Genomic DNA, 24,828 nt, shown 5'->3' on the forward strand with positions numbered 1-24,828 from the left:
GTTGATACCCAAGGGTTGCAGGACCAGAAGGGGATGAGGAACTGGGTCTGCCAATCTAAGCTGCCCAGGAGACTTCCCCTTGACCTTAGGAGCCTGATGTGGTTGAGATTTAGCCAAGGCCTGGGGGGCCTCCTTATCTTCGCCCCGCCACGCTGTCCCTTGTTTCAGCTGAGGAGACAGGTGACAAAAACATGAAATGGTTACCAAATAAGGCTGAGCTTCTAAAAAGAACCATGGACAATGAGTGTCAGAAGACATGGAAGCAGCGGTTAGCAGCGTGGGCGCTAGTGAAAGCTAGACAGGAGGTGGGCCTTGAAGATGGGAAGTGTTTGAAAAGATGGAAGGAACAGCATGAGCAAAAATATGTGGACAGAAATGAACATGGTGTGCTGCAAAACATGGAAGAGTCCAAATCTGCTGTCCAGAAAGAGGAGGACTCAGGGTCACCAGGGAGGCACGTCCAGCTCAAGGACTGCACGCCAGGGTGCAGAGCCAGGACGCCATACTGCAGGGAGACGAAGGGGAAGCATGGGCAGGGGTGGAGCTCAGAGAAGCAACACGAAGTCAATGTTTTGTGTGTCCCTGCTAAGTCGCTTCAGTCGTGTCCGACTCTGTGCAACCCCAGAGATGGCAGCCCACCAGGCTCGCCCGTCCCTGGGATTTTCCAGGCAAGAACACTGGAGTGGGTTGCCATTTCCTTCTTCAATGTATGTCCCTGGGGCTGGGTAAATGAAAGCAGCCCCTGCTCTTGAAAAATGGCAAATGAGCATCTCAGCTTTCTTTCTAGAGCACCCAGAAAGCTAACAAAAGGTCCCTTGCTATTATTTTCCAGTCTGGGGAGTGGGATAAATACACTAACACATCATGAGTGTGTTTATCTGTAATCTAACAGATAACACGAATTCAAACTTCAAACAGCACAAAAGTGTACTGAACGAAAAGTCAATTTTCTTTCCACCCTTGTCTCCAGGCCCCCAGGTCTTCTAAGAGATAATCCAATTACCTGTCTACCAAGGCAAGCTTGATTCAGTCCTTTTTTTTTTTTTTTTTTTTAAAGTGCCCTCACCTTTCTGGCCATAACGAGTCCGGACGGCTTGTGGGAGACCTTGAACACCACACCTCCATTGCCGGCACCCAGCTCACTGATCTTCTCAAAGTCATCATCCTTCAGTTCCCCCACCTTCTGCTTCTGGGTCAGAAAGGCCTCGAGGCGCTTCCGCTGCTGTTCATCGAGCTCCAGCTCCTCCAGCTTCTTCTGCAAGGCCTCCAGGTTGGTCCTGTCCCAAAGCGGGGAGCACAGGTCAACACCGGCAACAGAGAAGCCCACCCAAAGGAGTGCTCCTGCTGTGGAGAGCTCCAGCGCTGGGGCCAGAGAGAGAGCTGACAGAGGCGGCTCGGGGAGGGTCTCACCTGCTGTGGCTCTGCCCCCTGCACTCCACCACCCCTCACGGTTCACCACGGACACACGTCCCCTCTCAAGGCCTGGTCTCCTCGTTTGTAAAATAAGGGAATGAGTTCTCTCTCAATAGGCTCTGGGCCTACAAAAGGAACCACAGAATCTACTAAAATCCAGAGTGAGCCACCTTACTCTGTCTTAAAACCCCAGTTTCAAAAAGTCCCACGAGTGTTGGTTTTACAACACCATAAACAAAATACAATCTATTTCCTAAAATCACTAAATTGAAACCAAAGCACATCATCAAAACAGGCTCTAACCTGAATCACAACAGAAACCCTCCTTCTCCATGTGATCAGATCAGGAACAAGGTGAATCAAAACAGAGCAAACAGGATATACCTAAAATTTTTATTTTTGCAACAAACATAAAGTGCATTCATTCACCCACCTTCTTTGAGTAAGAACTCCACATCACCTTTATTACATGAACCAGAAGAGAATACAGTGCCTATCATTTCCAAATTCTTTCAGGTGGAGTAAAGATGTCAACAGAATAATCTCCATAAAACTTTAAAAGTTGGATGACTTTCTCCCATTTTAATGCTCACCAAATTTGACAGTAATTTTTTTTTTTACTGACTTGGCTTTACTGAGTCTTTGCACGGCTCTTAACCAGTCTCCACAGAGGGAGAAAAAAGAAAACCACTTCGTTTGCAATCGTATTTCATCAGTTTATCATATATTTAAATAGATACATTTCTTAATTACAATTCCAGCTATAACTGTAGAAATGACTTTGGGGACAAATCATCTCTTGGTAAGCACATAATCCAAACAGTGGGTGCCAGAGTGAGTGGGTATGGCAGAGAGCAGCCCACTAGTGCGTTTTACATAAAGAACTGAAAAGTGCTCATTACCTCCTGGGAGCCTGTGAAGAGAAGGGTGGTAAGGAGCGCTTCTACCGTGTTTCATTTTTGTCCTTAGTCTAGACAAACAACACGGGTGGCAACACAGGCAGACATTACGCATCAGGAAGTTGGTGACCCCTTCCCCTCAACAGGCGCACCATTTCTGAGCTTGAAGGGTAAGAGCAGCATCGTCTTCCACTCTTCGTTCACATTATACTCCAAACCTTAAGAAGGAGATGGAGACCCTATGCCTCCCCAGTGTATGGGAGGATCCAATACTGCCTTACAAATAACACGGTACACGGGGCCGAAGAGGACACGGGGCTGACTTTCCCATCTTCCTCACTGGGTAACTCTGCAGGGAAAGAAGGCTGGGGCCATCAACTGAACTGTCCCCTAAAAATTCGTTAAGTTGAAACCTTAACCAGTGTTTAGAGAGAGGATTTTTAGGAAATAATCAAGGTTAAGTAAGGTCATATGGGTAGAGCCCTATTCAGATAGGACTGATAGTCTTGTAAAAGAGGTGGCCTTCCCCCTACACACTCCAAGGAAAGGCTGTGTGAAGATACAGCAAGACGGCAGTATCTACAAGCCAGAAAGAGAGGTCTTGCCAAAACCCAACCATGCTGGCAAGTCAACCAGTCCTCATCTCAGACTTCAAGCCTCCAGAACTAGGAGAAAAGTAATTTCTGTTATGTAAACCACCCAGCCTATGGTATTTTGTGATGTAGCCCCCGCAGACTGAGACAGTTGGTCAATATCGTCATCCTGAAAGGCTCAGCTCAGCCTCATGCTCCCCTCAGGCCCTCAGGTAGGGACGCTGGAACCATGGCTGCTGGGAATGCACAGCTCACACCCTCTGGTTTCCCTTCTCTAAGGTCTCTCCACAAAGGAGCCCACTGATGACAACATTTAGAAACACACGTCAAATGCAGACAGACCTCACAGCTAAAACCTGGATGAGGTTACAGCTGCCTGGAGGGTCAGTAGTCTGACTGGAAATGCAGACTCAAAAAGCACTCTAGAACACACACACACAGGGACACGTCCCTGGTGGTCCAGTGGTTGACTCTCTGCGCCTCCAATGCAGGGGGCACAGGTTCAATCCCTGGTTGGGGAACTAAAATCCCATATGCCATACAGTGTGGCCAAAAAAAAGAACATACACACACATACACACCCGGACACTGAGCATGTATGAGGGAGAGAAGAAACGGGGGCTAGATGAAAAGATCATCACTCTCCTTAATAACACTGTATTCTCTTTTGAGTGTTTTACACATATTAATGCGTTTAATCCACACCCCTACAATTACAACAGACAGTGAACTCAAGCACAGACAGGGGAAGTAACTCTTCCAAGGTTGTAAGCTAGTAAGTGGCAGAGCCAGGATTTAAACCTGGGCAGAGAGAATCTCTAACCTTAATCATGATGCTGTATTACCTCTTCAAAAAGTTCCATACTTTCAAGGGTGGTGACTTGCAAACATGGGTGAGATTCTAGGGTGGCGCACTTAACACACCAGGGCTCAACCAGACGAAAAAATGTATAAATGGTGTCCCTACATGAAGAGCACTTTGCCTCAGATGCCATCCTGTCTCCCTTGTATGTCAATCTGAACAACTGCCTCGTGAGGAACACTGGCCACAAGAAGCCACACCCATTTGGAGGCTGAGGAGGGGGAGGGGGGAAGGTGGGAGGGACGCTGACTCTGCTCATTTTCTGACTCTGCAGAAATAAGGAATTCTCCCACTTTGAGGAAGAAAAACTAAATCTGGGCTTTGTGCCACCTTCCTCCCTGCCCTCCCTCCTGTGCTTCACGGTCCTTCCGCCTACTCCATCAGCTAAGGACCCAGCTTCTGATTTTGCTTTCAGAGGGTGGAGCCACGGAGCAAGGAGACATGGCAAAAACTACAAGCTACGGTGGCAAGACTTTCCTGACGACCGGGGGTGGACCAGTGTCACCAAATTAATGAGTCACAGTAATCAGAAATCCTGGATGCTTATCCCGAACTGGGCATCAGCTAGCTGGGTGACCATGAACAAGTCATTTAACTTGACAGTCTGTTTTCTCTCCTATAAAAGAGAGTAGGAAGATGCTTACTTCACCAGGACAGGATTAAAACAGAAAACTAATGGGACAAAACACAGGCATTTTGACACATTTCAACACAAATGTTGGGGCAGGTGGGAGTGGGTTGAAGGATAAGGAGAAGCCACAGCATCAACAGCAGGCTCCAAATGCTACTGTCTTTTGTCCTTTCTGTAATTTAATTTCCTGTAATTTAAAAATTATTAAAAAGCCTCTAAAAGTGTTTTAAAAACTATTTCAGAGAATGAAAGACAAAAGATTTTATCTGAAGGTGAAAGGAAAGTCCTGGCCACAAAACGACTTTCACAACTCATTAAAGAGAAATCAATCAATAAGATATCAGCATTCAGTACTGCTTCCTCTCACACGGGGAACAGATAATGTTCAACAGGGCTCATCTGTGCCCTCCCAAGGTGAAATGCTTCACACAAAGGAAATAGGAAGAGAGGGGCCCCTCACCTCCAGCCACCCCACAAATCTCCAACACTCAGACGGTGAGAACCAGCCTCTCTCACAATCTTTGGTTTTCACTGAAATCAGCAATATCAGGACTAGGGATTAAGAAAAGAACCTGGAGCCTAGCAGCTTCCATCTCTGACACACCCGGCCCTCTTCAGGGAGCAGCCGCGACAGCTCCGACCCCCAGCATGCACACTGCCTACGGCAGAAAGGGAGCAACCCACTGCAACGGGAATCCTGCACCAGGGCGTCAGTAGACACGAGTTCATCCAGACGCACGAGCACAGGCTTGAAATGGGAACACAGAAGAAAAACAAGGGACTTGGAGAAAAACATGGGCTGTCATTCATGTTCTGAAAACACCAGGGAAGCACAATGAAGTGGGTGGGGACGAGCCTACAGAACATCTCCTTCCCTCTCAACTCACCCATCTGCTAAGCCTCATTACACGGCCACAGCTGGAACCCTTCATTCCTGGCTCGATGTTCACATCAAGAAGCAGTACACAAGGCAGCACAGGAGAGACCTGAAAGACCACCTTATGCAACCCATTCCACAAGTGAGGAGACGGAGGTGCACAGAGGGCGAGGTCCCAGAGCTCATGGGTGGCAGGCCTCCCAACTCCTAAACATTGCCACCTTCAACTTTGATGGTCACTGCAACGGGAAGCTGACCCGAAAGGTGGAGGGAGGCAATGTCCAGACCAAGGAATGGGGTCATCAGACTGACACACACCAAACAGAAATGAGCCACAAATGCACGCCAAACTCCAGCCCATTGTCTGTCACCAACCTGAGCACGGTGGCGGCAGGTGGAAGGCCCACCCCCACCAGGAGGAAGCACAGAGGGAAGAGCAGGGGGTGACCCCCACTCAGTGTGCTGGGAGGGGAGGGGGAGCCCCGGTGCAGGTGGGTCTCCTCACCAGAGAGCCCAAGGAGTGCTGAACTTCTCCTCCTCCTGGGGAATCCGGCCAGTAGGGCCAGAAAGCAAGAGGGAAAGAAAGGCAGAAAGGGAACAGCCCCCAGAGACTAAGGATGCGCCCCTGACCTACATCCTATGCACTCCCCCTCTGAGAGGTCTTTTCTGGTATCCTTGGTTTCCACACCCATTAAAAAAAAAAAGGATATGGGGAGTAGGTTGGAGAGAGTGGTCTAGATGTCTCAGGAAGTCTATCAACATGATAGCCAGCTGAGGAGGTACAGAATAAGGCAGAGGGCGTATTTGGACTGAGGGGCTGAGGAGCTTCAACCGGGGAGGTGAGGGGAAAGGGGTAGAGCTGGCACCAAGGGTCTCTACATGGCCAAACCACAGACAGCAGGAGATGCAGGGGGCTACAAAGGCAAGAAGAGAGGAAAAGGGGCCTGGCTGAGGAAGGCCAAGGGGCCAAAGGCACAGCTCACAACCTCCAGACTCCAACCTGGACTAGCCCACCTGTGTTAGCGCAGCCCACCCGTGTGTGCCGACCATGGCCAGCCCCGGACAACATGGTGGGGAGAAGCTTATAGCCCCCCACCTCCATCCTGCAGGTGCTCTGGGAAGGGCTGGTTAACTAACGGGGGAGTAAAATTCCAGGAGTACGTATACAGGCTCTGTGAAAGAGACCAGATACAAAAGAATACACACTATGTCATTCCATCTATATAGAATTCAAAACTAAACTACGCTATTATAAACAGTGATGCAAACTGTAATACAGCATATTATAAACAACAGTAGGATAAACAACAAGGCCCTACTGTGTAGCACAGGGAACTATATTCACTATCTTGTGATAAACCACAGTTGAAAAGAATATGAAAAAGAAGATATATATAATTGAATCACTTTGCTGTATAGAAGAAATTAACATAACACTGTAAATCAACTATACTTCAATTTCTTAAAAATCCAAAAACAAAAACAAATCAAGTTAAAAAGCGATTGTCCTTCGGTGGGGAGGGTGGTGGCCAGGAAGGGACGTATGACGGTCAATCCCACGTGCAGCACTGCTGGTCCCAGTGCCAATGTACTTCATCAAACATTATTCTGGATGCTTCTGGGTTTTTGGGGGGTTGGGGGGGAAATGAGATGAACATTTAAATTGGTAGACTTTTAGTAAAGCAGATTACCTTCCATAATGTGAGCGGGCCTTACCAACAGTAGAATTCTTCCAGTGGACTGCCTTTGGACTTATAGTGCAACTCTTTCCTGGGCCTCCAGCCTGCCAGCCTACCCTGAAGCTTTTGGTCTTAACAGGCTTCCACAATCACAAAAGCGAATTCCTCTAAAAGTTCCAGTCAGTTCTGTTTCCTCTCTCTTTCTCAATCTCAGTATCTCTTGATAATCAGATCAATCCGCCTTGAAAGCTCCGTTCTGATTTCCTTTTATTCTTTTTTTCCCTCTTTGTGTTTCAGCTTGGATAGTTTTTATGAACCCTTCTTTTAGGTCACTGATTCTTTCCTCAGTTCTGTCCAGTTTGCCAATAAGCCTGTTGACCTCTGATGTCATATTATAGGTTTGTTTCATCTCCCCAGGTCTTCGGTAAGAATGCACGCCATTTGACACTACAAGGCCCTCGGTGAATAGTGAGAGGAATACAAAGAAGGGCAAATTAAGACAATGATGTGATGGTAAATAAAAGGTGATTTCACAGATTAAGTGAAAGTGCAATATAAAAAAAAAGTACTGGAATCACCAAAAGTGATAAACAAATATTTAATATTGCTATGGTATTGTCAGTAATTGTTGGTTAATAAGAATAATGTGTGATTTGACAGTACCTACTACTGATTTATTGCATACCTGCTGTGTGCCAGGTATTCTGCTAAACATGGATAAGCACCTAAATTCTTACTGCCACCATGGCACAATTGCCACTGTTAGCCCCATTTTACTGATGAAATCCCTGCGTTTTCACATTTTCATGCAATAAATAATAGCATAGAAAAAATGCACAATGTTGTTACACACTACCTTTATTGCCTTTACTGGCTTCACCACCACTCCCAAAAAAGACTTTAGAGCAAAGACTATCCTTCAGGTTCCCTAATCCTCACAAAGAGCCTAGGACACAGATGGCTCTGTAGTTCAGAACATGCTGAGTAATCAAGGTAATTTTTGTAGGATTCTAGAAGAACATATAAAATTTAGATAGCAAAAAAGGAGAAAGGGCATTCCAGCAGGGTCTACAATATAGACTGTGGTACAGAACTGGGAGTAAGAACATTAAGAGCAAAGAACACCGGGAGAATACAGTTTAAAAGTAAAAAAATCAGAAAATGAGAGTCGGGACAGATGTTTATCACTAATTTCACTTTAAATCAAACAGCTTCCAAGCCCATAAGCAAATATTTTTAAAAGTCAACAGAATGAGTTTGACTAAAAGAAATAAATAATCATCACATATTCCTATCCTTCAAAAAAACAACCCAACTTCATCCTTGGAATCAAACTGCCTTCTGAAATCATATAAAGAACCTTCCCATGGCATGTTTCTGCAGACAGGCATGCTGAAACACACACACACACACACACACACACAGGAACCTCTGGAGTGACAGGATCACCCACTCACACACTCTTCTTAAATACTGAACAACATCCTGAATCAGACAGGGCGTGTCAAATTGTTGCTTGAAAGAACTGACAGCCTATGGTTCCTTCTGCCCCAGTGGACAAAATGTGTTCATATTAGCCACACGTGAGTTAATTTCCGAAGGACCAGTCTTCTGTAGTGGTACCAAAAGAAAAGAAAAAAGTGATTGAGTTTGGAGGGAGAGGAAAAAAGATCAGAAGACAGAGGACAAAAAGATATGCATCACCTTTACTTAATAGGGACAAAAGAGGGATGTAAGAGTCTGACAAAGAATGAACATTTAGATGCAGTTAAGAGATGAGCTCCTAAATGCTAGTCATGGTATACTCATTAACTCACCTAATCCTCACAACAACATTTAAAAATGGGTATGTTGTTCCTGTTTTACAGACATGGAAATGGAGGCCAGAAGTAGTTAAGTGACTTAACCAAAGCTAGGGTTGGAATTCCAAAGTTTGATCTTTCCCCCACACCAGCTAAAGAGCTCATGTCCTTCAAACAAATCTCTAACTTAGCTCATCCCTAACACCAGGTATTTACCCATTAGTGACTCTGAAGTAAGAAGTGTGTTTGGCTAAGAGGTAAAATCCCTGAGAGGGCAGCAAATTAAATCTACCCCAAAAGAAACTTCTTTCAGAGGAACATCCGAGGCTGACACACAATTTGGTTGGGGAGGGAAGGGAAGAGATAGGACACTGACCAGGTGTCCACGTGGGATGAGCAGTAAACGTTCTGGCGGCCCTGAGAGGGTAGCAGGGAAGGGGCAGAAAGTGACGAAAGAAAGCACCAAGGATGACCTAGGTAGAAAATCCAATAAACCGGTGGTCACCATCAGAAAAACAAAGGCAGCCATCGAATGGGACTCGCTGACTGTTCTTGAAAGGACAAACCGGTGAAAGCGGCCTTAATACAATGCTGCATGGGATTCCACCCACTGGCGAGCCTGACGGACTACAGTCCATGAGGTCGCAAAGGAGTCAGACATGACTTAGCGACTAAACAACAATTCCCTGTTCTAGAGAAAGGCATTTTAGCAACTCCCTGCATAATAATGGCCCACGTTGTTCTGTGAACGACAGGTGCAGGTTGCTCTTCAAGGAGAAAGGATCCAACCACAACCTTAGACCTCATAACCCAAAATGGTGAGGACAGCTGAGTCCCCGGGGCAAAAAAAGATCAATAGCTAGTGCCCAGAAGCAGGAAGATGTAGTCAAAAAAAAACAAAAAAAAAACACAGCACTCAAAACACATCTCCAATTCTAGATCATGTTGAGAAATTTTCATTTCTCCAGACCCGTTTCTCCCCTTAAATACACAAACAGCATGTTTATTACAGCAACATCCTTCTCCTTGCTCAAAGTACAGACAAGAGAGGTCAGCAAACCTCACCTTTGAGCACATACCACCTCTGGGGGAAATCTCACTGCCTGGGCCCCTCTAGCAATCTCAGGGACCAGGGCTAGAAGGCCATACACATGCTCACGGAGGCACTCAAGTTCCTAAACTATTAGTCAGGCTCTCCACTTAAGAGTGACTGGTCTGGCAGAGTCAAAACCTAGCTGGTAGAAGTAACATCATAGACCAGAGAGAATGAAATTTAATGAAAACCCAAACTGACAGTGTTCGTTTCTGTCTTCTGAAAGAAGGTGAAGGGTGAGGAAATAAGTGTGCTCGTAACAAATTCCCTCAGAGTGGAGGATACCTGAGGCCCGGAAGGCTGGCCCATAGTTGAGAAGGGGCTGCTCCTGAGCTCTGGCATAGGCAGAAGCAGGCCTGGGCAGCACAGGGGTGGAGCTGGAGAGATGGATTATATCACAGAATAAAATGGGAGAGACTTCTATGGGGAGTGGCTGTGAAGCAGCAAAAGATGAAGAAAAGGATACACCATGACAGAGTGGCAGAGGTCATCTAAACCTAAGACCACCAAAGTTTATGTTGTATTTATTGCTACAATACATTCTCCCTACCCCAGACCTTCAGTCTACTCTGCCATGCACACAAACAGCCTTGTGTATATTTTGTTCTTACTGTTGTTTGATGGAAACAAAGGAAAGAGGGCCAAATTCCAAGTTGGTTCAGCACAGAGCAAAGAGAAGAGAAAAAACACAGAAGGGAAATGTGAGTCCCAAAGAAACAGAAGTGACCAAGAGAATCTAAATCTCCAGGACTGCCCAATCTAGAGGAGGGCAGGGTGTAAGGAATGGGAGTAGGTATCTAGGTTACAGCTGTGCTGTCTATAGCCGTGAAAATGCAACACAGATTCATTATGGAGCACCCATGGTGTGATAGGCATTATCTATGCTAGAGGTTAGGGAGGTACAGTGGTGCAAGACAATGTCCTGCCTCACCAGGCTGTGTGTGTGTGTGTGTGTGTGTGTGTGTGTAAACAGGGAGACAGAGATATAGAGATGAGAAAGAGACAGACAGATATTACAGTGCAAGCCAAGCACCAGGAAGGGTACTAACAAGTACAGCAACGACTGCAGGGTAAAGGAGACCATAATGCTGAAACTGAGGTGGGCACAGTGGGACATGGGAACAGAAAAAAGACAACTCCATCTAAGATGAGGAAGGGAAAGCAAAGGTCAGAAAGTGTAATGCCCACTGAAGACAGAACTGAAGGGTATCAGTTTCTGCAGCAGGGGGAAAAGCACTCCATGCAGGCTCGGGCATCAGCATGAACAGAAGAACGCTGAAAGCTACAAGCCGTCCCAAGTGATCAGAGAGCAGGTGCGCCCAGGAGAGAGCCCAGAGGAAACTGGAGGCTGAGCTGGGGCGAGACTGTGAAGGACACAGCACATCACGCTAAGGGACTAGGTTTGGGAGGAAACGGGGAGATGCTGGCCAAAGGCTACAGACTTGGGGTTAGAAGACGAACAGGTTCTGCATGTCTGATGCTCAGTACAGTGATTCTAGTCAACAATACTATATTACATATTTCAAAGTTGCTAAGAGACTAGATCTTAAATGTTCTCACCACACATACACACAAAAAGAAATGATAATTATGTGACAAGACAGAGGTATTCACTAATGCTATGGTGGCAATCATACTGCAATACATATCAAATCAGTACAATGTATACCTTAAACGTATGCACTGTTATAGGTCAATTATATTTCAATAAAACATAAAAACTCTTTTAAGTTAAAAAATTTTTAAGACGTGGCCCTCGCACACCAGCCTAAAATGCCTGAGGATGTTGTTTATGGTTTAGCAACAAACAGCAGCCTGGCATCTTAGTTTCTAAAAATGCCATCAGAATTTTTACTTGTTTTACTACTTAAACATTTAAGATACATTCAAGATATCACAATTTGACCAGAATGCAATTTAAGTATGCACTTTTGGGGTCAAATCACCAATAATGCACTCATGCAAAGCAGACATTTAAAGAAGTAAAGAATTCTAGTTTGATGAAACGATCGGCAAGGGGTTAATATATAAAATATACAAACATCTCATATGACTCAACATCAAAAAAACAAACAACCCAATCAAAAAACAGGCAAAAGACCTAAACAGACATTTCCTGAAAGAAGACACAGAAATAGCTAAAAGGCACATGAGAGATGCTCAATATCGCTAACAGTTAAAGAAATGCAGATCAAAACCACAATGAGACATCACCTCACACTGGTCAGAATAGCTATGAACAGAAGTCTACAAATAATAAACGCTGGAGAGGCTGTGGAGAAAAGGGAACCCTACTACACCGCGGGTGGGAACAGAAACCGGTGCAGCCACTATGGGAAACAGTATGGAGGTTCCTTAAAAACAAAAAACAAAGCTACCTTATGATCCAGCAATTCCACTTCTGGGTATACATCTGGGAAAAAGAAAACTCTAATTTGAAAAGATACACGCACTTCAATGTTCATAGCAGCACTATTTATAATAGCCAAGACAAGGGCCCAGCAACAGGCGACTGGCTTGAGAACATGTGGCACACGTACGCAGTGGACGATCACTCCACCAGGAAACAGAATGAAGCACTGCCATGTGCAGCGATGCGGACGGTCCCAGAGAACATAATTCTTAGAGAAACAAATCAGACCAGAGGAAGACAAATATTATATGATATCACTTATATGTGGAATCTAAAAAATTATACAAATGAATCTATATACAAAACAGAAATTGATTCACAAATATAGAGCGAGGAGGGGGACAAATTAGGAGAGATGAACAGAAATACATAAAATAGAAAAGCAACAGAACTTACTATATATAGGACAGGAAATTATACCCAATATCTTGTAAAAACTTAAAATGGAATATAATTGCCAAAAAACCAAGTCACTGCACTGTATACTCCAAACTAACACAGTATTGTAAGTCAACTATACATCAACCTAAAAGAAATTCTAGTTTGCAATCATAACAGAAATAGAGTCAAGAACTGCACAACTCAGAAGACACTGGTTTCCTTGAGAGGATGTAGAAACCTGAAGTCTAAAAACAGCTGAGTTCAACTTTCCAACTCCTTGGAAGCCCACTGGGGAATTCTCTTTTAGATAATCAACTCTCGTTATCTGTTCCAAAGACTGGCTCAAAGAAGCCTTTGATTGTACCGTCAAATCGAGTCTATTATGCATACCAGCTCATTTTAAGGACAGAAGCGTTTCTCTCCTGTCAAACCACAGTCCTGGAGCCAATTCCTAAACCCAACACTGATTCATATTATTGCTATCTATGCAATACATTAATAAATGATGGTTGCTTTTCCAACTATGCTTGAAGCTCACCAAATTCAGTTTGGCTATCTCATTTCATATATGCATTACTGAATGCCTGAGGGCTTTTTTATTTGCAGAATTGCACCCTCTGTCAATAATTTACCTCCAATGTATAACCACAGTCTTAACAAAAGACACTAAAATTGTGGAAATAACCCTGAATTTGAAATCAAGAGGTCTACAGCCTCCATCAACTCTGCTGGTAACTGATCATCTAACCTTGAACAAGCTCTCTCATATGTATTAAATGGAAGCATACTCCTGTCCTGTGTTACAAAAGACTGTTATGAACACAGTGAGAATGTGCTCTGAAACAAACAGCTGGCCACATTAAAAGAGATGCTTTTCTAAAATAAACAAGAATACCTTTCCTCTAACTTATTCTTGCTTACAAAAAGAGTGTGATTGTGGGTGACACCTCACATTAATTGTGAATCCTCAAAGAGCATTAAAGAATACATGAATGACCAAAATTAGAAAACAAAATCTACCTAGACAGTACTCCACAGCACATTCAGTCAGTTCAGTAGCTAGTCGTGTCTGACTCTTTGCAACCCCATGGACTGCAGCACGCCAGGCCTCTCTGTCCTTCACCATCTCCCGGAGAATGCTCAAACTCATGTCCATCAAGACAGAGATGCCATCCAACCATATCATCCTCTGTTGTCCCCTTCTCCTCCTGCCTTCAATCTTTCCCAGCATCAGGGTCTTTTCTAATGAGTCAGTTCTTCGCATCAAGTGGCCAAAGTATTGGAGTTTCAGCTTCAGCATCAGTCTTTCCAATGAATATTCAGGACTGATCTCCTTTAGGATTGACTGGTTTGGTCTCCTTGCAGTCCAAGGGACTCTCAAGAGTCCTCTCCAACACCACAGTTCCAAAGCATCAATTCTTTAGCACTCAGCTTTCTTTATGGTCCAACTCTCACATCCATACATGACTACTGGAAAAACCATAGCTTTGACTAGACAGACCTCTGTTGGCAAAGTAATCTCTCTCCTTTTTAATATGCTGTCTAGGTTTGTCATAGCTTTTATCCCAGGGAGCAAACATCCTTTAATTTCATGGCTGCAGTCACCATCTGCTGTGATTTCAGAGCCTGAGAAAATAAAGTCTGTCACTATTTCCATTGCTTCCCCATGTATTTGCCGTGAAGTGATGGGACCTGATGCCATGATCTTAGTTTTTTGAATGTTGAGTTTTAAGCCAGCTTTTTCACTCTGCTCTTTTACTTTCATCAAGAGGCCTTCTCTTTGCTTTCTGCCGTAAGAGTGGTGTCATCTGCATATCTGAGGTTACTGATATTTCTCCCAACAATCTTGATTCCAGCTTGTGTTTCATCCAGCATGGACTTTCACATGATGTACTTCTGCATATATGTTAAATAAGCAGGGTAACATTATACAACCTTGATGTACTCCCTTCCCAATTTGGAACCAGTCTGTTGTTCCATATCCGGTTCTAACTATTGCTTCTTGACCTGCATACAGATTTCTCAGGAGGCAGGTAAGGTGGTCTGGTATTCCCATCTCTTTCAGAATTTTCCACAGTTTTTCATGATCCATACAGTCAAAGGCTTTGGCATAGTCAATAAAGCAGAAGTAGATGTTTTTCTGGAACTCTCTTGCTTTTTCGATTATCCAACAGATACTTGATCTCTGGTTCCTCTGCCTTTTCTAAATCCAGCTTGAACATCTGGAAGTTCTTGGTTCATGTACTGTTGAAGCCTCCCTTGGAGAATTTTGAGAATGAATGACCAAGATTACAAAACAAAATCTACTAAGACAGTACTCCACTGCATATTAAACTTGAGTTATTAGATGTAGAGAAAAACAAGACAGCAAAACCAGCCTTATGAAGCATTCTTTGGACCTTGATCGCTTTGGGTTAAAATTCTGCAGTTTCTGCCTGGCATTCAAAAGAGAAGCATGCTCTTACTGCAGCAGATAAAAAAGGTTTGTCCACCAGGCTCTTCCTCTTCACTTCTCCCCACCCACTTCCTTTTCTTCCAAAGGAGAAAGGCTCTCATTTACTCACTGGTTTGCCACATCCTGCCTCAGAAGCTACTTCCTAGGAGCTGCCTGGGCTATTCTGAGAGGAGTTTTAACTCCTCAGGCCCTCAGGCCCTAAGATATTTATGGCATCCCTGCCCATTATCTATCATTTACAGTCTAGTAACTAGACTCTACTTGATCAGATAATTAATACTTCCAACTTTTCTTCATACTGGTTTGGGACTAAGCACTTTACCTACCACAGAGTCAGGCAGGGGCCATATCTCTTGGCCCTATCTGGGGGCTCCAACTAGCCCAGCTTTGTTTAGTAGTAAAAAAAGAACAAAGAGTAGAAATGATTCAAGCGTAAGTATCAAGAAACTCAATGCACATAACAGTGCATTTGATATCAGAGAAAACCCACTGGAGCCAACCTCCCGTCCCACATGACCTTGGTAAGCTAACACTGACATTCATGCACGCATTTCATGTTTAGAGACTGCCTACTATACGTCGGGCCTGGGCTAAAGATGGGGCATCAAGACTGAAGTCCTGATCTCCAGAAGTTCACAGGGCAGGCGGTGAAACACAACACATGCGTGTGAAGATCACCACATTCCCCCCGCCCCGCCAAGAGGTCTGTCTCCTGAGTAGTTCATGGACAGTTCCACTGGACCTTTTCCAAGGAAGACCATGCAAAGGTTCATGGTCAAGATAATTTCTGACATCAAACTTCCAGGAGAGGTAGGCTCCCAAACACTGGCAACAAACTTGGATGAGAGGTTAAGCAACGAGCCCAATCGACACAGGGGTGCAGGAGTGGAGCCAGGACTGCAAACTCAGCTGTCTGCCTCCACAGATCACTCCTACACCACCAAACAAGAGCACCCACTAGGAGTCAAAGCAGAGTTTGTATCTGTTGGGGGAACTAGTCATGGTGTTGAAAGTGCAGCAGGGCATCATTAGCTCCTTTTTTTCCCTTAATTAAAGAGACTTGAGCTCCTCTTAGTAAAGAAAGAACAGAAAAATAAAGACATATTTTTAATTGAGAAATGAATCAACACTGACCACCTACTACATGTGAAACCTATGCCGCGAACTATCATCTGCTGTTACAGAGGGACTTCCTGCCTCGTACATCACCCAGTGCAGCTCGACGGGCCCCTTCGGCTGGCCAGGCATGTGTGTCGCTCCCAACGGTTCCCACTCAGACAAGGAACAGGCCCACCCCTAACGAGGGGCGACCAGAGACCAGCTGACAACATACTAACTGCTGAGCTCCCAAGCATCCGCAAGTCCCCTAGCAGGAGAATGTAGAACATGGAAGCTTCCACCACAAACAAAAAGCATTATTTCTTTTCACACGCCAGACTTGCACCTACAGTTACATTTCACTAATCTTCAGCAGTCTAAACACCTGACTTGGATTCTGTGTCTGTCTGCCATATTTGAAACATCAAAGTTGGATGACTTCTAGAGCCAAATTAACAATAGTTTTTTCTCTCCCTCCACATATACTTTCCTCTTTTTCTTTTTTCCCAGAAAGTTGAATCCTATTAGCAGCTAACTCTACAGAAATCTGTCAAGACTTCAGTGGCCGTTACCAAAGAAATGTCAAGAACGACTGTGAGGGTTCACAGGAAATGAACTCACTCTGCGCCGGGGGTCTTTAACAATGAGCAACTGGTCATTTTCCCTCATTTTAAACTGAACATATAGACTCTGACCTACTTGTAAGACAGATTGAAGGGCAGGCTTTGGGACAGGCAGAACCCAGCCCCGCTCTAAAGAGCAGAGGCCTCCGATCTCGTTTCAGGTCTTCACCAGCTGTACCACACCAAATAAGCTTCCTAGCCTCTCTGGACCTCAGTCTCTTCATGATACATCCAGGAGACTGAACTCTCAAAATCTTTTCCACATCTAATATATAAGGACAGACAGGTGGCTGTGCTTGGAGGAGAAAGAATGAGAGGTGCTGGTGGTGAAAAGGATGATTAATATAACATGACGCTATCGTGGGTCCAGAAATAGCCTGGCTTAGTGCTGCATTCACCTGTTATCAGCCTAGATTTATTAGGGGGGCGGGAGGGCTGGAGGGTGGGAATCACAGCCACCTACAGTGAAATTAAACCCTTTCCCAAATGAATTCTGCTGAAGTGTGATTTATCCAGAATGTTAGAGAACTTAGCAGTATGAAACCATGTTACCGAAATTATATTACTGCACAAACTTAACTCTTCCCCAGTGCGATCTGCAGAGAGGATGCAAAGCTGACAATCCTATGTCTGTGGCCATCTGGCCTATCCCAGTCCCTGGAGAGGCGTGGGGGGGAGTGTGAAAAGCCACAGGTGCCACCAATGTCACATATCCATCAAAGAGCCCAGCATTTGCTGGGGATGAGTGTTCAGCTCAGCACGCAAAAGAGGCTTGCCAATCCATCCGGCCCCAAACACTCCCTACACCTTCCTCTGTGCCAGGCATGCGACTCAGGGAACACCACAGAATGTCACTGCCGGTTTCTTCACCGGGCTTCGTACTGACTAAAAAGGCACTTAGCTGCCTGCGAGATTAACCAGGGCCAGCTTCCTCATCTACCTGGCAGAGGTAACACACTGCACCTGCCTCATGTGGTTGAGTGAAGAAATAAACAGATGTAAAAACAGTAAGCAGCACACAGAGCCTCACAGAACAAATGCTACGATTACCACCGACACTGTGACCCTCCTGCACCAAGATATTATAAACTGAAAACAGCCAATCACAAATTTGAGTCAAAGTCAGACTTCACAAGGATTAGCCAAGTCTCGACCTTGGGAAAGGAGTGTCTTCTGCCCTCTGCTATCTCAAGGCTTGAGTCATTCAACAGAACGGTACCAAACCAGACTCTAGGAAACAGGATGTGCGCTGGAGATAATGATGACTAAGACCCAGTTCCAGACTTCCTTAAGTCCAGTCCAACTGGACAGAGTTACCCAAACAACTGACATGTGATGGGATATGTAGTGCATGCTCTGGACGATGACCACTACCTGGAGTGGGTAGAAGACAAGTCTGTGATGGATTTACAGGAGAGCTGACCTATAAATTGAGCAAGATTAGGATGTCAAGCCTTCCTCAGTGATCAATGCAAAGAAATAGAGGAAAACAATAGAATCGGAAAGACTAGAGATCTCTTCAAGAAAATTAGAGACACCAAGACAACATTTCATGCAAAGATAGGCACAATAAAGGACAGAAATGGTATGGACCTAATAGAAGCAGAAGATATTAGGAAGAGGTGACAAGAATATACAGAACTCTACAAAAAAGATCTTCATGACTCAGATAACCATGATGGTATGATCACTTACCTAGAGCCAGACATCCTGGAGTGCAAAGTCAAATGGGCCTTAGGAAGCATCACTACAAACAAAGCTAGTGGAAATGATGGAATTCCAGTTGAGCTATTTCAAATCCTAAAAGATGATGCTGTGAAAGTGCTGCACTCAACATGCCAGTAAATGTGGAAAACTCAGCAGTGGCCACAGGACTGGAAAAGGCCAGTTTTCATTCCAGTCCCAAAGAAAGGCAGTTCCAAAGAATGTTCAAACTACTGGATAATTGCAACTCATCTCACATGCTAGTAAAGTAATGCTCAAAATTCTCCAAGCCAGGCTTCAATTGTAATGAGCTGAGAACTGCCAGATGTTCAAGCTGGATTTAGAAAAGGCAGAGGAACCAGAGATCAAATTGCCAACATCCGCTGGATCATAGAAAAAAACAAGAGAATTCCAGAATAACATCTACTTCTGCTTCACTGACTACACTAAAGTCTTTGTGTGGATCACAACAAACTGTGGAAAATTCTTAAAGAGATGGGAATACCAGACCACCTGACCTGCCTCCTGAGAAATCTGTATGCAGGTCAAGAAGCAATAGTTAGAACTGGACATGGAACAAAAGACTTGTTCCAAATAGGGAAAGGAGTATGTCAAGGCTGTGTATTGTCACCCTGCTTATTTAACTTATATGCAGAGTACACCATGCAAAATGCCGGGCTGGATGAAGCACAAGCTGGAATCAAGATTGTTGGGAGAAATATCAATAGCCTCAGATATGCAGATGACACCATCCTTATGGCAGAAAGCAAAGAGGAACTAAAGAGCCTTTTGATGAAAGTGAAAGAAGAGGGTCAAAAAACTGGCTTAAAACTCAACATTCAAAAAACTAGGATCATGGAATCAGGTCCCATCACTTCATGGCAAATAGATAGGGAAACAATGGAAACAGTGACAGACTTTATTTGCTTGGGCTCCAATATCACTGCAGATGGTGACTGCAGCCATGAATTTAAAAGATCCTCGCTCCTTGGAAGAAAATCTATGACAAACCTAAACAGCATATTAAAAAGCAGAGACATTACTTTGCCAACAAAGGTCCATATAGTCAAAGCTATGTTTTTTTCCCAATAGTCATGTATGGATGTGAGAGTTGGGCCATAAAGAAGGCTGAGGGCTGAAGAATTGATGCTTTCGTTCTGTGATGTTGGAGAGGACTCTTGAGAGTCCCTTGGACTGCAAGATCAAACCAGTCAATCCTAAAGGAAATTAATCCTGAATATTCATTGGAAGGACTGATGCTGAAACTCCAGTCCTTTGGCCACCTGATACAAAGAGCTGATTCATTAGAAAAGACCCTGATGCTGGGAAAGATTGAAGGCAGGAGAAGGGGACAACAGACGATAAGTAGGTTGGATGACATCACTGCCTTGATGGACATGAGTTTGAGCAGGCTCTGGGAGATGGTGAAGGACAGGGTGGCCTGGAATGCTGCAGTCCATGGGGTTCTCAAAGAGTCGGACACGACCGAGCAACTTAACGGCAACAAGGATTTCAACATGTACTAAAGGTGGAGAAGGCAATCCCAGTAGAAGACATAGTATGAGCAGAGGCCAGGGCCCATTGAGGAAGACCTCTAGAAGAAACATGAAGGAGAAGCTGAACCCAAGATCTACCTGGAACTGACCCTCAACATCTGGTTTGAGCCCCAGGAAGAAAGGGAAGCCATATCTTCCCTGTATGACAGTGACTACCCCTCCCTATTCCTACACACACGCACACACGCTCCCCAGGTAATCCTCTTTAAACTCTTGGAGATGAAAGCTGAGCTTCCCGGGTGGTGCCTGCCAGGCAGACGGCCGCCTCGAGACGCTGGGAGGAGTCTATATTAGGATGTACTGCGGCAGTTGCTTCCCAGGCACCTTGTGCAGCCTCCTATTTCACTGAAAATAATTCTTTTCCTTCCTGCACATCCCCAGATATTGCAAGTATGCCCGGTGTTGTCTCTATTCTAAGTCTGTGTGGATAAAGAACAGCTGAAGAGTCTCATCACTGGAAGTTCTTTGGGAGGTGAGAATTTTCTCTCCTTCTCACCTAATAGAAAATAAGGCACCCTGGGACACGAATCTAGTCCTGGTCCTTCTCATGAGTCCAGTTAATCATAAAAAGCAGTTTACACACACCAAGTATCTATGAATCCTTTCTGCTGGGTAGGGATTACTGTGCCCATTTTACAGATTCAAGGATATGAAAAAACTTGCACAAGATCACAGAAAATAGAGGCGGAGTCAAGATTCAAACTCAAGTGTGCTGGTTCAAAGGCCTCCCCCTGAGCCTGTCTCCAGGCTATGTTCACTCAGAAGTCACACTCGTAATTCAAAGCAGAACCTGCTGTGTGACAAGGTCAACTTCTATTAAGGTTTTCTTCTAGTCCTAGATTCTTTATCTACGCCAAAATTAGGACTGCAACAAAGATCTCCAAGATTCCTTTCAACAATAAAATTTAACCTACTTATGATCTACTTAGAACTTGAAAACGGGCCCAGGGGTGACCTGTAGGGTCATGTGGAGCTCATTACCTAAACCCTGAAAGGTAAGAAGGCATTACCACCAACTGCACCTTGCAGGAAAGCAGTCACAGAATGGTCATGTGGTGAGTTAATAGTTGTAGAAAAGGAATTCAGATCTCACACTGTTGCTCTACACAAGGTACTATTATTCAAAAGTACTGCAGCCTGAAAATTCTGAAGACTTTCAAATCCCTCAGAAAAAGGGGTCGGTCTCTAGATTCAAATGAAACACCTGGGGTGGGGGAGCAGAAACATTTGTTCAAAAATCTGATCAGGAAGCTGGATTCTTCACTGCAGTAACACCAAAGACAAGTACCACTCAGAGGTGAATGTCTTCCTTAGACCATCCTGCTTTGGGGTCTGTTGCCTCCAAAACTCTTATAATCCCATCCCCAACTTTCTAGAAATTAGATCCTACTCTCAACAATCCAGTGAAGACCTCTGGATGCTCTGCGCCCACCCACCCATCCCCTGCTCTCAGACAGAAAGGCCAGATGTCAGAGCCCCCCAAGATTCCATGCTACCGTCTCCACTGCCTTTCAGGTGCTCTCTGCCCCGCCTCTGTGCTCTCAGGGAAGGCACTCTCCCAGACACCTTGCTATCAGTCAAATCAGTTTTCTTTGCTGTTTTTTTGTGTGCTGGGTCTTCTTTGCTGCACGGGCTTTCCTCTAGTTGTGGTGAGCAGGGGCTACTCTTCACTGTCCTTTGTGGGTTTGTCACTGTGGCGGCTCCTCTTGTTGGGGAGCACGGGCTTCAGCAGTTGTGGCACGAAGGCTCCGTCGTCATGGTTCCCAGGCTCTGGAGGCAGGCTCAATACTGTAGTGCACAGGCTTAGCTGTTCCACAGCATGTGGGATCTTCCCAGATCAGGGATCGAACTGGTATCTCCTGCACTGGCAGGCAGATTCTCTACCACTGAGTCACCACAGAAGCTCCTCAAATTTGCTTTTAATCTCTCTGAGCATACTCATTTATGTGATTTTAACATTTCCTTTGGAAAAAGCCCCAAACTTTAATTTCTCTGTTTCTGAAAGACAATTTTCTAAGCCATGAGTCTGTTAGACTGAAATCAAACATCACATTTAGGCTTCCTAAAAATACTACCCCAGTACAATGCCTTCCTTGGTTTTTCCCACAGGTTCATCCCCCAAGCACACACATACATTTTAGACTGTCATTTAAACACTGGAGTATATAGTTTTAAACGTCTTTAATAGCATGTACTAAAAGAACATTTCCATGTGATTCTTCACTTTATTTCAAAGCTATGATCCAAACTGAAGCTTTTATTGAATTTAGGACTAAATAGGTATATATATATGGATGGCAAATACTGACAATAAAAGTCAGAAAATTTAAAACACATTCAACTTGGCCGTAACACTGGCATCTTTTCCAATTTTCAGCAAACCTTTTCATCCATCTCTCAGCCCAGTACCTGACACATATTAGGTATGTACTAAATATCAGTTAAATGAATGTTAATATATCTTAATCTTCTAAACACACAAGTTAGAAATCTGTTGTTGTAATTCTGGGCATAATCTATTTGACCCTAACACAAATGCCATGGAATAAACAGCAAATAACAAGCAGCTGCTGGCATTCAAAGTATATATACCTCTGTCACTTGAACTGTTTTGAAGTTGGCCTTATTTGGAAGACAAATGGTTGGCAGCTGCAAGTTCAATTACGAAGTGCCTAGTAGGAAAGCAGAGAAAGAACCAGAAGGAATCAAAGTGCTATTTCATACATTTAGCATGGAATTCCTCTCCAAAAAACATCTTTCATTTCCCTGGGGGAAATTAACCACGAAATGTTCTTTGAACTCATGGAAACTCAGGACTGTACTTTGGGAGGAAGAATCTAGTTTGAAGGCCAGGCAAAGCTGAGAGAGTAGGAGTCACTGCTTTTGCACATCTCTATTCTGCTAATTTTTTTTTAAGGAAGGGGGTGGAACATAGGAAAAGCTACCAGGCAACCAGCCCAAAGGCCTGGAGACACTGAACAAGTTAGTTGCTTTGTCCTTCATTTTCTCCTTTGCAAAAGAAAGGGGCAAAAATAAGTAAGAGTTAAATTGGATAACTGCTAGATACTAACAGATTTTCTGCAACGATGAAAATGTAATCTGTGCTGCCCAGTACAGTAACCACTAGCCACATGTGGCCACTGTGTCCTCCATGTGGCTAGTATAAATTAGGAACCAATTCTTAACTTTTAATTCATTAACATTTAAATAGTTACGTATGGCTAGTGGCTACAGTTCTGGCAAGAGTAGCTGGAAAATGACCTCTAGTATTTTATGTGATCTTTGGAGGGCTATGTGGGAAGAGCTTGAATGTTAGAGCAAGACAGACCTGGGTTCCAAACTTAGCTCCACCATTAACTAGTTAGGCAAACATGCAAATTCCTGAACTTCATTTTCCTTATCTGTATAACAGAATATTATGACCTTTCTTGCAGAATTTTAGTGCAAGTTTAAGATAATGGATGAAACGGATCAGGAAGTTCCTCAATCAGTGGTAGTTATTTTTTCAGTTATGATGTCCTTCAGGGATAAAGTTTTATGTCTTTTGCCTTTATCCTATCTTTTGCCTTTCCTGATCTAGGACCCATACTTGATTACTCCGTACCTGGGCCCTAAAGATGCAGCTCTTGTTTTTCAAGAAAGCCACTTGCTCAGGAATTGTTACGGATCCTCAGCAAGGGGTGAGCCTCCAGTAACCCAAGCCTTCTGTGTCTCCGGAACCGCTGATTTCCGCTTACCCTGTGTCCCCTCCACCTCGCATGCCACCTCACATTTCAGGAATTCACAAAACCCTTCCCCCCGATTGCCTATCAAGCTGAAACTTTGTTCAGTGCAACCAAAACACCTGTTGGTGGTTTTTTGGTACTTTCCTCGCTAACTCTCCCCTTGACTTCCCCTAATAAATATTTTATAACTTCTTTTTTATTTATAAATGCTTCAGGACTGCCTTTTTACAAGCTGCATGTATGGCTAACCTTGCACTAATTTAGTAACCAAAATAAAATAAGGCAAAAAAAAAAAAAAAAAAAAAGACTATATTTTAGAAGTGTTCCAGTAAAATAATATAAGTGTTGCACTCTCTATCTAAACTAATATAATGTGTTATGAGCCTGGTCCAATGTTCCACTGGTCCTTCTTTTGGTGAATAGAATTTTCTGTGGCTCCAATGTCCAAGTTTTATCAGTGGACACAAATGGATGCCTACGATAAGCAGGATGTATTTTCTACTGTTAATAATTACTGGAATGTTAAAACTACCCTCTTCTTGTTTTTCTAGCATTCCATAGACTCAGAGAGAGAGGGAAAGAGACAGAGGAGCTGAAATACAGGCTAGCGCTTTGGTAGGGTTTCAATCTGGATTTGAGTAAGCCATTAGACAAAAGGTTTACAGTTAGCTTAGAAATCCTGCTAACTTCTGAGGCCTCCCCAACAAGGACATCCTTGAAGGATTATTTACTGAAGGAAGATATGAAATCAAATAGGGCCAATAATTTCAACTCGGAACTCTCAAATGTGGTGAGGGTCTAATCTAATTTAAAAAAACAATAACCTGAAAATTAAAGTTCTAACTCAATAAAGAAACATAATGAACCTGGATCCAGTCAACATGTAAGTACAACAATGCGACTGATTAGTCATGTCTTCTCCTTACAACTCCCCAAATTTCAAGATTTAACCAGAATCTGGAACCTATGCAGATCATTCACTCAACTCAGTTGTTCTACTTTGTCTGAAAAGTAAATGTGCTTA

General features: G+C 44.0%; 1 protein-coding gene across 2 annotated transcripts in view; it reads right to left on the reverse strand.

The window, feature by feature from the left end:
* Positions 1–24,828, reverse strand: part of MAP2K1 (mitogen-activated protein kinase kinase 1) — a 73,505-nt gene that overhangs the window by 36,146 nt on the left and 12,531 nt on the right. For both annotated transcript variants that reach the window (XM_006050220.4, XM_044925399.1), the window contains exon 2: positions 1,067–1,277. In XM_006050220.4, the coding sequence (XP_006050282.1) occupies positions 1,067–1,277 (211 nt within the window). The remainder of the gene's footprint in view (positions 1–1,066; positions 1,278–24,828) is intronic.

This window comes from Bubalus bubalis, chromosome 11, assembly GCF_019923935.1.
Source record: "Bubalus bubalis isolate 160015118507 breed Murrah chromosome 11, NDDB_SH_1, whole genome shotgun sequence".
In the NCBI taxonomy this organism is placed as follows: domain Eukaryota; kingdom Metazoa; phylum Chordata; class Mammalia; order Artiodactyla; family Bovidae; genus Bubalus; species Bubalus bubalis.